Source organism: Danio rerio, chromosome 24 (genome assembly GCF_049306965.1).
Source record: "Danio rerio strain Tuebingen ecotype United States chromosome 24, GRCz12tu, whole genome shotgun sequence".
In the NCBI taxonomy this organism is placed as follows: Eukaryota; Metazoa; Chordata; class Actinopteri; order Cypriniformes; family Danionidae; genus Danio; species Danio rerio.
Window position 1 is genome coordinate 23,875,113 of NC_133199.1, and position 13,211 is coordinate 23,888,323.

The 13,211-nt window shown below is 34.8% G+C and overlaps 2 protein-coding genes across 8 annotated transcripts in view; one reads left to right on the forward strand and one right to left on the reverse strand.

Moving 5' to 3' along the window:
- Positions 1–2,931, forward strand: part of LOC556668 (LIM domain-containing protein) — a 143,283-nt gene extending 140,352 nt beyond the window's left edge. For all 4 annotated transcript variants that reach the window (XM_073940417.1, XM_073940418.1, XM_073940419.1 and 1 more), the window contains 2 exons: positions 1,007–1,137; positions 2,450–2,931. In XM_073940417.1, the coding sequence (XP_073796518.1) occupies positions 1,007–1,137; positions 2,450–2,600 (282 nt within the window). In that variant the 3' untranslated portion in view covers positions 2,601–2,931. The remainder of the gene's footprint in view (positions 1–1,006; positions 1,138–2,449) is intronic.
- On the reverse strand, positions 665–13,211 carry slc22a13b (solute carrier family 22 member 13b). 4 transcript variants are annotated; one of them, XM_017353833.3, is made up of 10 exons: positions 12,777–13,162; positions 9,957–10,060; positions 9,637–9,791; positions 9,033–9,201; positions 8,264–8,384; positions 6,928–7,022; positions 6,473–6,687; positions 4,892–5,000; positions 4,596–4,805; positions 665–1,622 (listed from the first exon to the last, which is right to left on the reverse strand). In XM_017353833.3, exons 1-10 carry the CDS (start codon positions 13,149–13,151, stop codon positions 1,526–1,528), a joined length of 1,650 nt encoding a protein of 549 aa, XP_017209322.1. In that variant the 5' UTR covers positions 13,152–13,162; the 3' UTR covers positions 665–1,525. The 4 variants fall into 4 exon arrangements, with proteins under 4 accessions (XP_017209322.1, XP_073796515.1, XP_073796516.1 ...); NM_001077372.2 differs by lacking the exon at positions 665–1,622 and adding an exon at positions 2,530–3,362 and having other exon boundaries at positions 12,777–13,211; XM_073940414.1 differs by lacking the exon at positions 9,957–10,060.

Consider the following 13,211-nt stretch of genomic DNA (forward strand, 5'->3'; position numbering starts at 1 on the left):
CCACGCCTCCTTAAATACAAGCACAGCAAAAGAACCCTCTCTCATGTGTTAAAAGCGACTAGTGCTTGTCTGGCGGCGAGCAAGCCAAACTGACATGCTATTTCAGAGTAAATATTTAGAGTTGCATGGTAAACAATATAGGGAGAGACTAGGCGGAATAGAGGTATTTATTGGGTTTTGTTGTTAAAATAATTATCAATACTGTAAAAGGTCCCTTTTGAAACTGAAATAGTCTTATCAATCTTTCATCGGAAGATTTTAGGGGCTGAACAACACTTCTGTGAAGATATAACCCATTTGTAACATCTAACGTCAGTTTTGCGTGAAGCTAAAATAGTTTTTAAACAGAACATTACCTGTCTAAGAGAAATCCTTCAGCCATTGTGTCATCCTTTCTCCAGCATGCAAAGGTAACTCTAATAATGATTCAGGTTTTTAAAAAGTTTGGATTCAGCAGGTTTTTACAGATCGTGTGCGTGCTCTCTCTCTCGTGAATGTGCGACGGTCGGCGGAGCTGCGTACCGACACTATTTAATTGGATGAACATGTTTTAGTTTTATGCCTTATCTAAAATTTTAAAATACATAAAATACATTTAGATCATTTATTTTAATCATTACTATTAGACTGTGAAGAGACTTTCAACTAACACAACAAAAAATGCTTCTGAAGACAATCACCTACTGCACCTTTAATGATAATGCTGCAATAATGACAACATTGCTAATATATGTACAGATTGCAATCATATTACATACAGTCATACTATATAGAGCATATTCATTACAAGTGACAAGGCACAAAGTACTCAAAACAAGTTCCAACTGAAGATATAATGAAGACAGAATGCACCCTTTCTCGCAAACACTAGATTTACACTAGTATTGTAAAGAATCTCATAAAAAAACCAAACACCCCAATAGCTTTCAAAACACCCTTAGCTCAAAAATGTTTGACCCTTTCAGTCTAATGCTACAGTATAATTAACCCTTTCATTCCACTGCAGTTTCAGCCGGTGGCTCAGGAAACATGCTCAGCCTGTCTGAAACCTGTTTACCCCATGGAAAGAATGGCAGCGGATAAACTCATTTTTCACAAATCCTGCTTCTGCTGCAAACACTGCAAGAAGAAACTGAGGTAAGATCATTTCTGAAAACGACAAACCTAATAACACTTACAACCTAGTAAAGGATTAGTTTACACCAAAAAAAAAAAAAAACATTATTAATTACTCATCCTCATGTGGTTAAAACTCCTAAAACTTTGTCTTTGAAATTATAATTACATTCAAATTATAATATTTTAGATGGCATTCGAGAGCTTCCTCATTCTCCTTAGACCGCTGTGGTCTAGAGATGACCAGAACAGGAACCAAAAACATTGTCAAAACATTCCATGTGACTTCAGTGGTTCACCTATAATGATACAAAGCTCCAAGAACATTTGTGTGCCATTTTTTAAAAATGGTTGCTTATGTCAGTGCAATAGCTTAGTAGAAAGTGTGCCAACATATAGCACAACTGCATTACAGGCGTCCCGATTTAAAGTCCTGACTCGTGGACCTTTCTCGATCCCATCCTCTTCTTCTCCCCCATCTCTCCAACTTCACTTCCGTCACTGTCCTGTCATAAAACAGGCAAAAATGCCATCAAAAAAAAGATTTTTTTTTTTTAGAAAGCCTACATCTTGTGCATCACATTAACTACAGGCAAACACATTACTTGTGTGTTGCGCTGCAGATCCCAATGGCAATATGTCATACTGCCCTTAATAAATACACACCCTGACATCTGAGGCAAACAAAGTCATTTCTTACAGTTTATTGGCTCACAAATGTGTTCTTGGAGTTTTGTTTGGCTACAGTTAAACCACTGAAAACACATGTAATGGTTTTGACAATGTTTTTGGTTCCCTTTCTGGACATTGAACCTCACAAGCATTGTTACTGTATAGAGGATGAGGGAGCTCAGGGATTTATCTTAATTTGAGTTCTGAAGATGAATGAAGGTCTCAGGGATTTAACAAAATGAGGGGTAGTAATTAATGACCGAATTTTAATTTTTGGGTGAACAAACCCTTAAACATATATTTTAAAAATTCAGGGCTATTTTAAACCAACTCTAGGACAAATATGGACAATTTTTTTTTACCTAACCTGTTAGTTTTGTCCTTATTTGACCCTAAGTTTGTTTTAAATAACCAAGCACTGTTTTTTAGAATGTACACAATACTGTACATCATAGCAAATCATTAATTTGGGACATGCTGAGGTTTGTGCAGGAGGGTTTAGACTTTGCCTCTTTAAGTTGTTAAACTACTTGAAGTCTGCTGACTTTGCAGCTTTTACTTAAGTATTGATCTAAAAAAAATCTGCTATTTTGATAAATTTCTTTGATACGAACCGATCATAAGCAGTGAATGTACTAAAAGATGTTTTGCTTGGTTTCAGTCTTCAAGGCTATGCTCCTCTCTATGGCGAATTCTACTGTGTTTTCCACTATCAGCAGCTTTTCAAGAGGAAGGGTAATTACGATGAAGGATTCGGCCGTCAGCAGCATAAAGACCGCTGGATACAGAGGAATGACACTAACGTCATTTAGAGCCACTGAACAAGTATATGAGCCATAACCTTCACATAGCAGATGGTCTGGTGTAGGAGAATATGATTTGTTGTACTACTTTTTTATTGTGTATCAGAAAGTATAAATCAATGCAAGGATACCATGTGATTTTATAAAGCAGTTTATACCTATAAATCAGTATCAGTCCATGTTCTGAAGTCTGTATGGTTGATATGTTTGAGAGAAGCACCATAAAGTGGTTGCAAGAAATGCTCCACACCTGTCTAATGAATGGTAATAATTTCATAACAAATGTACCAAAAGCATGGATGTCAAGGATAAAATTTGACATGAAAATGTGTACATAGGTTTTATTTTGTTTGTTTGGTTTTTTTTGTCTGAATGTTTCTTTATTATTATAATTGCTGATGTTAATTGCAGAAGTTATAAATAAGTTACCACATTTCTTTGGTGCCTACTAATAAATTCTTTTTTTTTTCATCTGAAGAGTACTACAGAAAAACACTCATATGTCATAAATAAATCGCTGATGTTTACTTTTTGTATTGAAAGGATAAAAAAGTACAAATTCATTTTAATCAATAAAACTTTACAAACATGATACTTGCAGCATGAAAGGTAAACCTGAAAATATGAGAAGTTTGATTTGAGTCATTCACACTTATTGATAAAATCTATCATTGTCATCAACAGCAGTATAAATCTCATAATTTTGTGCTCCTGAGAGCCATTCCTTGCTCCTGATTCAGTCCATTTTCAATACTGGCTTTTTTTGATCCCCTGAAAATAAAATATTAAGAAAAACATTTAACATTTTGATTAAATCCTGCGCATCTTAATAATCTATTGCATAAGTTGTTTTATATGGAAGCATGTTTCCACCACAGGATTAAATAAATAAATACTTTAAATGGGATTTAAACCTACATTTTCTTTTTACAGTTCATAGAAATAAATTACCTACTTAGAATTATTATAATTCACAGAAAATTACGAAATATGGGATATAAACAAAGTTCTGAAGGAACAAAAATAAAATTGTGCGAGAAATTTATTGCAAGGGCAATAAGAAAAAGCCGGACGAAAACATAAATAATTATTGAGTAATAAGTGAAAAATACTGAGCAAAACAAATAAAAGAATATAATAGGAGAAACTCAAAAAAGAGCGAGAAAAAATCACAATAACAAGACATAAGCACATCATTTAGGGGAGGGGGGATCAGCAGTGAGAAAAAAACTCTGAACTGCAAGATATAAACTCATAACTATACGCAAAAATATCAGATTTACAAGAGGTAAAAAATATCAAAAAGATTTCAGCAAATAAAACTACAAGAGAAAAACTCAGAAATTTGAAAAACAAACCCGAATTATAAGAAACAAACTCTATTTGCCAAAAAAAAAAAAAAAACGAACTGCAAACAATGTAACTATGTAATGCTCAGCATAGCTTTGATTTTTTGATTTTTTTCCCCATATGATGTCTAACAGACCGAGGAAATTTTTATTTCTTCCAGGGAGAAAGTCTTATTTTGTTTCATTTCGGCTTGAATAAAAGCCATTTTAAGGTCAAGATTATTAGCCCCTTTAAGCTACATCTTTTTTCGATAGTCTACAATATTTTACTTGAATTTAGTTGTATTACATACTTTCAAATTTCCAAATTTGTTAGGTGACTAAAATATTTACTTAATAAATCTGTTTTGTTTAAATGCACCACAATAGATTGCCTATATTCACTGAGAAATGGATACAAATATTCATTTTCAAAATGCGGTGTACTCAATTATCTATTTTTGTTTATCTCTGACTTGCTAATATTTTTTCAGTTTAAGAATTTATAATTTAGAAATATTTGTAAAATATTACCTCACAACTGCAAGAGAGTCAAAACTGTGAGCTAAAATACTACAATTACCGTTCGATTTTTTAATCCCATGGCAGAAACAAGCTTGCATACTTAATAAGTAAAAAGCCACTAATATAAGAAATATAAGCAGTATAAACGCACATGCTCTCATCCGCAGGGATATCCGTGTGGTCCTGTAGGTCAGTGTTCAGTGTTTCTGGAAGCAGGAAGGTCAGAGCTCCTCCAACAAAAGGCAGCGAGCCGTATATGATCATAGGAATGGCATGATGATAAACGTCCAACAAGCCAATCAGAGGAGCCAGAATACCAGCCACACGGGCACACATGGAGTTCAGGCCCACCCCATTCTGCCTGTATTAATGCATTAATCAATGAGAGCTCATATAGACTGCATAGTTGAATATAGTGAGTGTTCATGCAGGTTGTTTATTACACACCTCACAACTGTTGGGTAGAGCTCAGCGGTGTACACGTATACAATGGAGAAGGAGGCAGCGAGTGAAAACTTCCCAATTACAGCGATCACAGTCACAACTATAGGATATTCTGGAGAAAATAAAAAAAAACAATACAGAAATCAACAATATTTAATAGTTCATTTTCCAACTTTATCAATGATTTTAAGGCTTTGTTCACTTCAAAATGAATATCCTCCTATCTCCTATCCTCCTATCTCCTATTCTATTCTAAATGAATATCTCCTATCTTATCCGAACCCAAAACAAATCTTTCGACTATTTGTAATGAGATATGAAAGCTTTCTTTCACTTCTGAAAGTCTAAGTCTGTTCACTCAAAACAAAAAGTTACAACTTTAAAACATAATTTTAATTGAAAAGTTTAAATTAAGATAAATTCCGCCAGACATAATCACTTGACATAATGTAAATATTGAAATTAGGTTTTTAAGTGATCAGTTTAGTTCACAGCAATCAAATTAGGTGATGGGAGCTCAGTCATGCTTGCTTAATGAGTGAGAACCAATCAGGTTTATTTTTTTACCAATGTCAATATACCAATTATGGACCAATTTGATTTGTTTTCAAACATTTTGCAAATATGGTACTATGTTTAGATTCACTGATCAATATATGTGAATAAATGCATTATTTAAATCTGGTCATCATATAAAGTGATTGTGTCTTTTCGGAATCCTTGGATTAAGCCTCTTCATAAACACTTTATGGATGTTTTGAAGCATAATAATTTAATGTAATCAGATTTTGAACTGAGTAACAAAAATATTAGTATGTTTGTATAAAATATGTATAATGAGGCTCATATATTATGCACGGTTGAAAATTCAATGGTCTATACATTACTTCCATATCTGACAAATCCTGTTTATTAATCCTAGACAGGCTTTGAGCTAAAATGTCTGCTATTAATTTGTTAAAGGCTTTTGATACTTTTTGCGGTTTTCTCATTTTTAAGACCTGCCAAATATCAGATAGGGTGGCATGGTGGGTAGCGTTGTTGCTTCACAGCAAGAAGCTGTGTCAGTTTTTGTGTGGAGTTTGCATGTTCTCCCTGTGTTCACATGGGTTTCCTCTGGGTGCTCCGGTTTCTCCTACAAGTCCAAAGACATGCGCTATAGATGAATTAGGTAAACCAAATTCTCTGTAGTGTATGTATGTCAATGAGATTGTTGGGTGTTTCCTAGTGGTTGGGTTGCAGCTGGAAGGGCATCCACTGCATATGTTGGATAAGTTGACGGTTCATTCCGCTGTGCCGACCCCTGATAAATAAAGGGACTAAGCCAAAGGAAAATGAATGAATCAATAAATCAATCAATCAATCAATCAATGACTTATCAGATACTTGTTATGCCCCGCTATATGAACAATTGAAATTCCATAGGGTGTGCTAATGTTTTCATAACTGTATTGTGAAGCTATTTTTGTATTTTGAGGTACTTTTTTAATATTCATTTGTTGGATAAACCAAAATAAAATGTAACATGTACAGTTTTTATTTTTTATTTATTTTTTTAATTTTGGGCAAACTAGTGTCTCTCACTTGCTGGGATAGCAGGAATAATCAGGCAGGCTGTGCCTCCTAGCAGCAAAACGACACTTTGGCAAATTCTCCGTCCAAAGCGCTGAATGAGAGGAAAGCAGGACAGCCGTGCAGGAAACTCTGCCATGCCAAAGATGAGTTGAGTCAGGTAAATGTCCAGGCCGAAGTTCCCCACATTCAAGCTGACACCATAGTAAACCAGGGATGTCACAAACCTTTGATAACATAAATAAACATACAGTATGATAAGACATTCGCCTTCTTTGTTATCAGTTTTTCTCAGCTTGGTTGCATTTGGTCTTTTATGCAAAATGATAATGCATTATTCATTGTTAAATGCTTTTGTGCTGTTTTATATGACATGTAATATCTAAAACTAGCAGACTATGTAGATGTTTATTCTCATAAAAGATTTTGGATTTATAATAAATTTGTGAAAGCCTGTGGTAACTTACCACATATAGCACATGATGAGAGCTCTCTTTCTCAGGTAACCCACTCGGAACAGGTCTATCATGGTGCTTGATTTGGCTGTGTTCTCTGCTTCCATCTGATAATGCATCATTTTATGTTAATTAAACCTTTTAAAAATACTTTGAATTTTTTTTTGCAGGCCAGATTTCCTAAAACGTCCAAATTAGAGCACTTCGAGACCACTAAGTGGAAAGTTTTGCAGGTGATCAACAAATTAAAATATCCAGCACCTCATTTCCATAGTGCTAAATGCAGTGAGGTCTACCAAAAGCAAATTAAATATAATGTAGAATGGCAATAGATATGTTGCAATAATGTTGTCTTTTGCCATTCTTAACAAATGAACATGAGCAGTGATTTTCTTTTTCTCTACACATGATTTTTCTCCTTATCTTTTAGCAACTATATCAGCTTGTTCTGAACATAATGTATAAAATTAAGATTTGTGGGGCTTTAAAAATGGTGTAAATACAAGTGAAATGTCAATAACCTTAGAAAACTATGTTGTGTCACTGTAGTAGTGAGTATCCTTTGGTACTCCACAATTCGATTCAAATTGATTCCTGAAGTCTTAATTGAATTAAAAATCTTTTTTTTTTTTCCAGGTTGCTTATTGGTGTTACTTTGTTATATTTGACTATGATAGATGGTTAAATATTGAAAAAAGCACAGCATCAAACCAAAACATGTTATTCTTTTTTATTGTGCAACATTTATTATGCTGCTTCCGGACCTTGAGATTGTAATGGGGAAGAAGCGGCACTTTATTATTATACTCAATACATTTTAAAGTTCTGTGGATGCTGCTCTGTGCAGTCTTTGGTGTTTACATGTTTTCTATAAAACCGAAACTGAACACGAGGTTGCAACACATGTTAGAGGTTCATGTCACAAGTTAAAAAACTTATTTCTCTGGATTTGAACATTCTTCACAAACATTTGGGATAATATAAATAAAAAAGTCAGCAGAATATAGAACACTGTTGAAGCTTTTATATATTTTACTGAAAAAATAGTTTATATTATGCTTTTGATGAAAGTGGATGTAAATCAAATGAAAATGGAATTGAGATTTATCCGTCAATATTTTTTTTCTCCATCTTGTTGCATTATTCATTAAAACTCTTGTTCAACTGCAGTCAGCTGCTGTCAATACCATTTCATTGCTACTTTTTCATTGCATACCATTAGTGAATCCTGACAGTAGCTTTTTGCTTAAACAGAAGCTGTTAGTAAATCTGGCCCGATGCATTTTAAATGGTACATTTTTTCATCTGCAATTTTATCAACAATTCTCTGCAAAGAGAAAATAATCACCTTATCAAGCAGATTTTCAGACACCTTCCTGCCATTAATTCGGGCAGCTTTGAGGATCTCTCTCTTGGCACTGTCTAGTTTTCCTTGTGTCAGAAGCCATCTCGCAGACTCAGGGAGAATCCTGCCAAACATGTAATAAATAAAATTAAATATTTAATATATTAAAATAGTGGCAAATGACAGCTCAGTGGTTAGCACTGTCTCCTCACAACAAGAAGGTCACTAGTTCGAGCCCCAGCTAGATCAGTTGGCATATTGTGTGGAGTTTGCATGTTCTCCTCTGGGTGCTCCGGTTTCCCTCACAGTCCAAGCACATGTGGTATAAGTGAATTGAATAAGCTAATTTGGCTGTATAGTGTATGAGTGTTTGTGAATGTATGAGTGTATAGATGTTTCCCAGTGCTGCGTTGTGGTTGGAAGGGCATCCACTGAGTAAAACATAAACTGGATAAGTAGGCGGTTCATTCCGCCGTGATGACCCCTGATGAATAAAGGAACTAAGCTAAATGAATGAATAAATGGATGAATATTTTAAAATTACTTTACAACAAAAACTTATAATAATAGCTTAATTAACACAGTAAAAATATAAAATATGTTATTTGTATATGTGCATGTCACAAGAGCCTTAGCTGATATCAGAAAATCATTATCACGCAAATGTTTTGTTAAACAATTAAAAGATTAATTAAAATTAGTTAGATAAGTAAATATTCATCTGACAAAAAAATAAATAAATAAAATTTTGATCATCTCTGAATACTCTCACCAGTAATAGATAAAGAAAAGCCCAACTGGTGCTGACAAAACCAGCTGTAAAACCCTCCAGTTTCGAATCCCATAGGCCACACCAGACAGCAACATCAGACCAATGGCAAAAAAGCAGTGCGATAATATGGTGAAAAGGGCCCGCTTGGCTGAACCACACCACTCAGTACCTACAGTGAAAGACAGTTGAGATACTATGTATAAAAATACTGCTAATAATAATCACAAACAAGAAATCTGTTTAAAGTCATCAACAAACTGAAATCGTAAGCAGGAGTTGTCTGTATGGTTGTAATAACTCCCCCAAACCCTTTTCCTGATTTTTCTCAATGAAATGCCTACTTTACTACATCCAATCAGCTCACGATAGAAAAAACAAGCCACGCCCACTGCTGTCTCATTTAATATCCCATTTCTCTACATCCAATCTGTCACAATACAAAAAAGAAAGGTCACAGCTTCTGATTCATGTGGACTTGAACACTGCGTTAAATAATAATAGTTTTACATTTTTACATTTACAACTTTAACTACTTCATAAGCTCTTCCTACATGCTATGAAATTTCAGACATGTGCGGGCATTGAAAGGAGTCAAAGGCAATACCCAGAACAAATGTGTTGATAGAGATCCCGGATATTGTGGTGCCAACAACAAAACGGAGGGCAATGTAGACATAGATGTTAGGGGAAAATGCAACTCCCACTCCAGACAGAAACTGCAGAAACAAGGAAAGCAGTGTGGCAAACCGCCGGCCATACCTGTGGCAAAAAAAAAAAAAAAAGAAAAAAAAAATGCACAGTTATTAAAACAAATTTGACATAAAACAGTAGGCTTTTAATTCGGAAATAAATACAAACTGCTAAATAATCATTGTGTGTATAATATCATTCTCATGTTGTTCAGGGATTGTATTCTACACGTACTTGTCTGCCATTGGCCCAAACAATAGGGCTCCAACAAGAAGACCAGCCATGTAGATGGACTGAGAAGCCTCACTATAAACCTTATTTTCACACACCAGGTCAAACTATGGTGAGATGAGAAAAAAAACATGATACAATAAAAGACAGCAAACAAACAATGAAAATAATATTGATGAGATATTTGTTAGCAAATTCATTCTTTAATTAATAAACAAACTAACTTTCTAAATTTTCTTTGACTCGTATTGCAGACAATAAAACAAACATTATTTAATGTGTTCCTGGTGATTATTATTTTTTTTTTTTTTTCAAAATAAACATGTATTCCAATTTTGGTTCTTGCAACACATTTCAAAAGAAGATAGAACAGTGAAGCATTTACCATTTCATAATGTTACCACTTATTTTCACAACACTTAAAAGACGTTTAGGGACTGAAGACTCCAAGTAATGAAATGGTTCACGTGTAATTTTGTCCCATTCTTCCTGCAAACATGTCTTAAGTTATAAGCAACAGTACAGGGTCTTTGTTGTTTCATTTTGCACCAAAATGCACCACACAATCTCTATTAGAGACAGTAGGTAGTGCTGTCGCCTCACAGCAAGAAGGTCACTGGTTCAAGCCTCGGCTGGGCCAGTTGGCAATTCTGTGTGGGGTTTGCATGTTCTCCCTGCATTCGCGTGGGTTTCCTCCGGGTGCTCCAGTTTCCTGCACAGTCCAAAGACATGTGATACAAGTAAATTTGGTAGGCTAAATTGTCCGTAGTGTATGAGCATGAATGAGTGTGTATTGATGTTTCCCAGTGATGGGTTTGAGCTGGAAGGGCATCCGCTGCATGAAACATGTGCTGGATAAGTTCATTCCACTGTGGTGACCCTGGATTAATAAAGAGACTAAGCCAAAAAGAAAATGAATGAATGAATGAATGTTTAAAAACAATGTTCCTTAAAGAAAGATAGGAGGGCATGTGGACACTTCACCCTCAACGGTGCATAAAATAATTAAAAGATTCAAGGAATCTGGAGGAATTTCAGTGCGTAAAAGACAAGAATGCAAGTCTAAACTGAACTACCGTGATCTTCAATCCCTCAGGTGTCACTGCATTAAGAATCCTTATTCTTCTATAAGTGATTTTACCACATGTGTTCAGGACTACTTTGGCAAACTTTCGTCAAGTACCACCATAAATAGTTACATTCACAGATGCCAGTAAAACATGTACTGTGCCAAAAGGAAGCCCTATGTTAACAGTGTCCAAAAGTGCTGTTGACTTCTCTAGAATCTGAGGCATCTGGGATGGACCATCACACAGTGGAAATGTGTACTGTGGTCAGATGAATCAGTATTTCAGGGAATTTTTGGAAGAATGGATGCTGTGTGCTCCTAACCAAAGAAGAAAAGGATCAGCCAAACAGATACCAGCAACAAGTCCACAAGCTAGGGTCTGTCATGGTTAGGGGTTGTGTCAGTGCCCTTGGCAAAGGTAACTTGAAAACGTGAAAAGTATTGATTTGGATAATGCTGCCTTTGGGACATCCATGCATATTTCAACAAGACAATGCAAAACTTCATTCTGCACTTATTACAAGTCCTGGCTTCAGAGAAAGAGAATACAGGTACTTTACTGTCCTGTCTGCTGTGCCGCTCTGTCCCCAATAGATAGACAAAATGTGACAACAAAGAGCCTGTACTGTTGTCCATCTTTAGACTTGTTTGCAGGAAGATTGGGACAAAATTACACCTGAAACACTTTGGTGTCTTCAGTCCCTAAACGTCTTGTTAAAAGGAATGGCAACATTACAAAGTTGTAAATGCTTTACTGTTTCAACTTTTTTTGAAATGTGTTTCAATAACTCAAACTGATAAACATGTTTATTAAAAATAAAATCATGAGGAACACATTGAATTATGTTAACTGTATTGTCGGCAACAAAATGCAAGTCAACGTTAATTGAAAAATCACTTCTTCCTTTTTTTTATTTGCGTTTTCCACACTGTCCCAACTTTGTCTGATTTGGGTTGTATATTACTTAATGTAATATACACTTTATAGACTTTTTGTAAACTTAAAGAAAAGGTCTCACTTATTTGAGTTACCCGGCGCCCGGTGCACTTACATTAAATATAAAATAGATAGCGGTTGATTTTATGCTAACAAAAATGTGATGAATATCTGTCAAACAAAATGTAGGGCTACATGCAAACTCAATTTTAAGGAAGCATAACAGTAATCTTTTCAATGTTTTAATTTTAACAGGAATAAAACAGATTATGATGAGATATTTAAAAAAATCTAAGCATTTCCTAAAGAATTTTTTTGTTTTGTTAAAGTCTCAAAAAAACTTTTTTACATAAATTGAATGAATGAGTGGATGGATAAATGGATGAATGAACAAAGAAGAAACAAAAAAATAGTGGAATAAATAAAAACAAAACACTGAACATTCAGTCAAACTACATCATAAAATATAATCACAAAATAGTTTTTTATTAAACATTAAAATGTAAAGCAGTCACAAAAACAGACTTACCTTTAACTAATCGTATAGTCAAGTTTACTGACAAAAGTGACTTATTAAATTATCAAGTAATATTAAATTCTTTAAAGCGTAACTGTATTAAATAAATGCTATATATATATATATATATATATATATATATATATATATATATATATATATATATATATATAATTATATAATTATATATTTAGATTTTTGTTAATGAGAAAACAAAGCTTTAATTCATTTGAAAGTAGATAGGACCCTCTTAACACATCATATATAATACTACAGTATGATAAACACAAAGAGCAGTACCTCAGTTATAAGTGTGCTGCTGTCTTTCGGTGCCTTATAAACCCATCCATCAATACACGATGTAGTTGTGTTTATTCCATAATGTTCAATATCCTCAATATCCATCTCTACAGGTGTGAACATCTTACAACTCTCATACTGTCCTTTGCTGTCCAGCGGGACGGTGAGGTTCAGCTGCTTTTCCTCGGTAAGGTTTGGAGCCTGTCGGAGGATCCAGCTGCTGTTGCAGTAGTGCGGGAAGCTGATGGCGGTGAACACCTGGCCGAACATGTGGAAGGCGGTGAAAATGTTGGGGAGACATACCGCCACCAACAAGCGCTTCTGAAACGCGCCAAATTCGCCGACCGATGACAAAATCTGCGTGAAGTCGATCATGATCTTCTGGCGACCATTAGCGGCGGCGGTGCGCTTTTAAACGGACGCAAATTAATTTTT

Coding starts and splice junctions, on each gene's coding strand:
- slc22a13b (XM_017353833.3), bottom strand. CDS start 13,151: ATGATCGACTTCACGCAGATTTTGTCATCGGTCGGCGAATTTGGCGCG. Junction 8,385..9,032: donor CTTTTCTTTATCTATTACTG/GTGAGAGTATTC, acceptor CATGTTTGGCAG/GATTCTCCCTGAGTCTGCGA. Junction 1,623..4,595: donor ATCCCTGCGGATGAGAGCAT/GTGCGTTTATAC, acceptor GTTTTATGACAG/GACAGTGACGGAAGTGAAGT.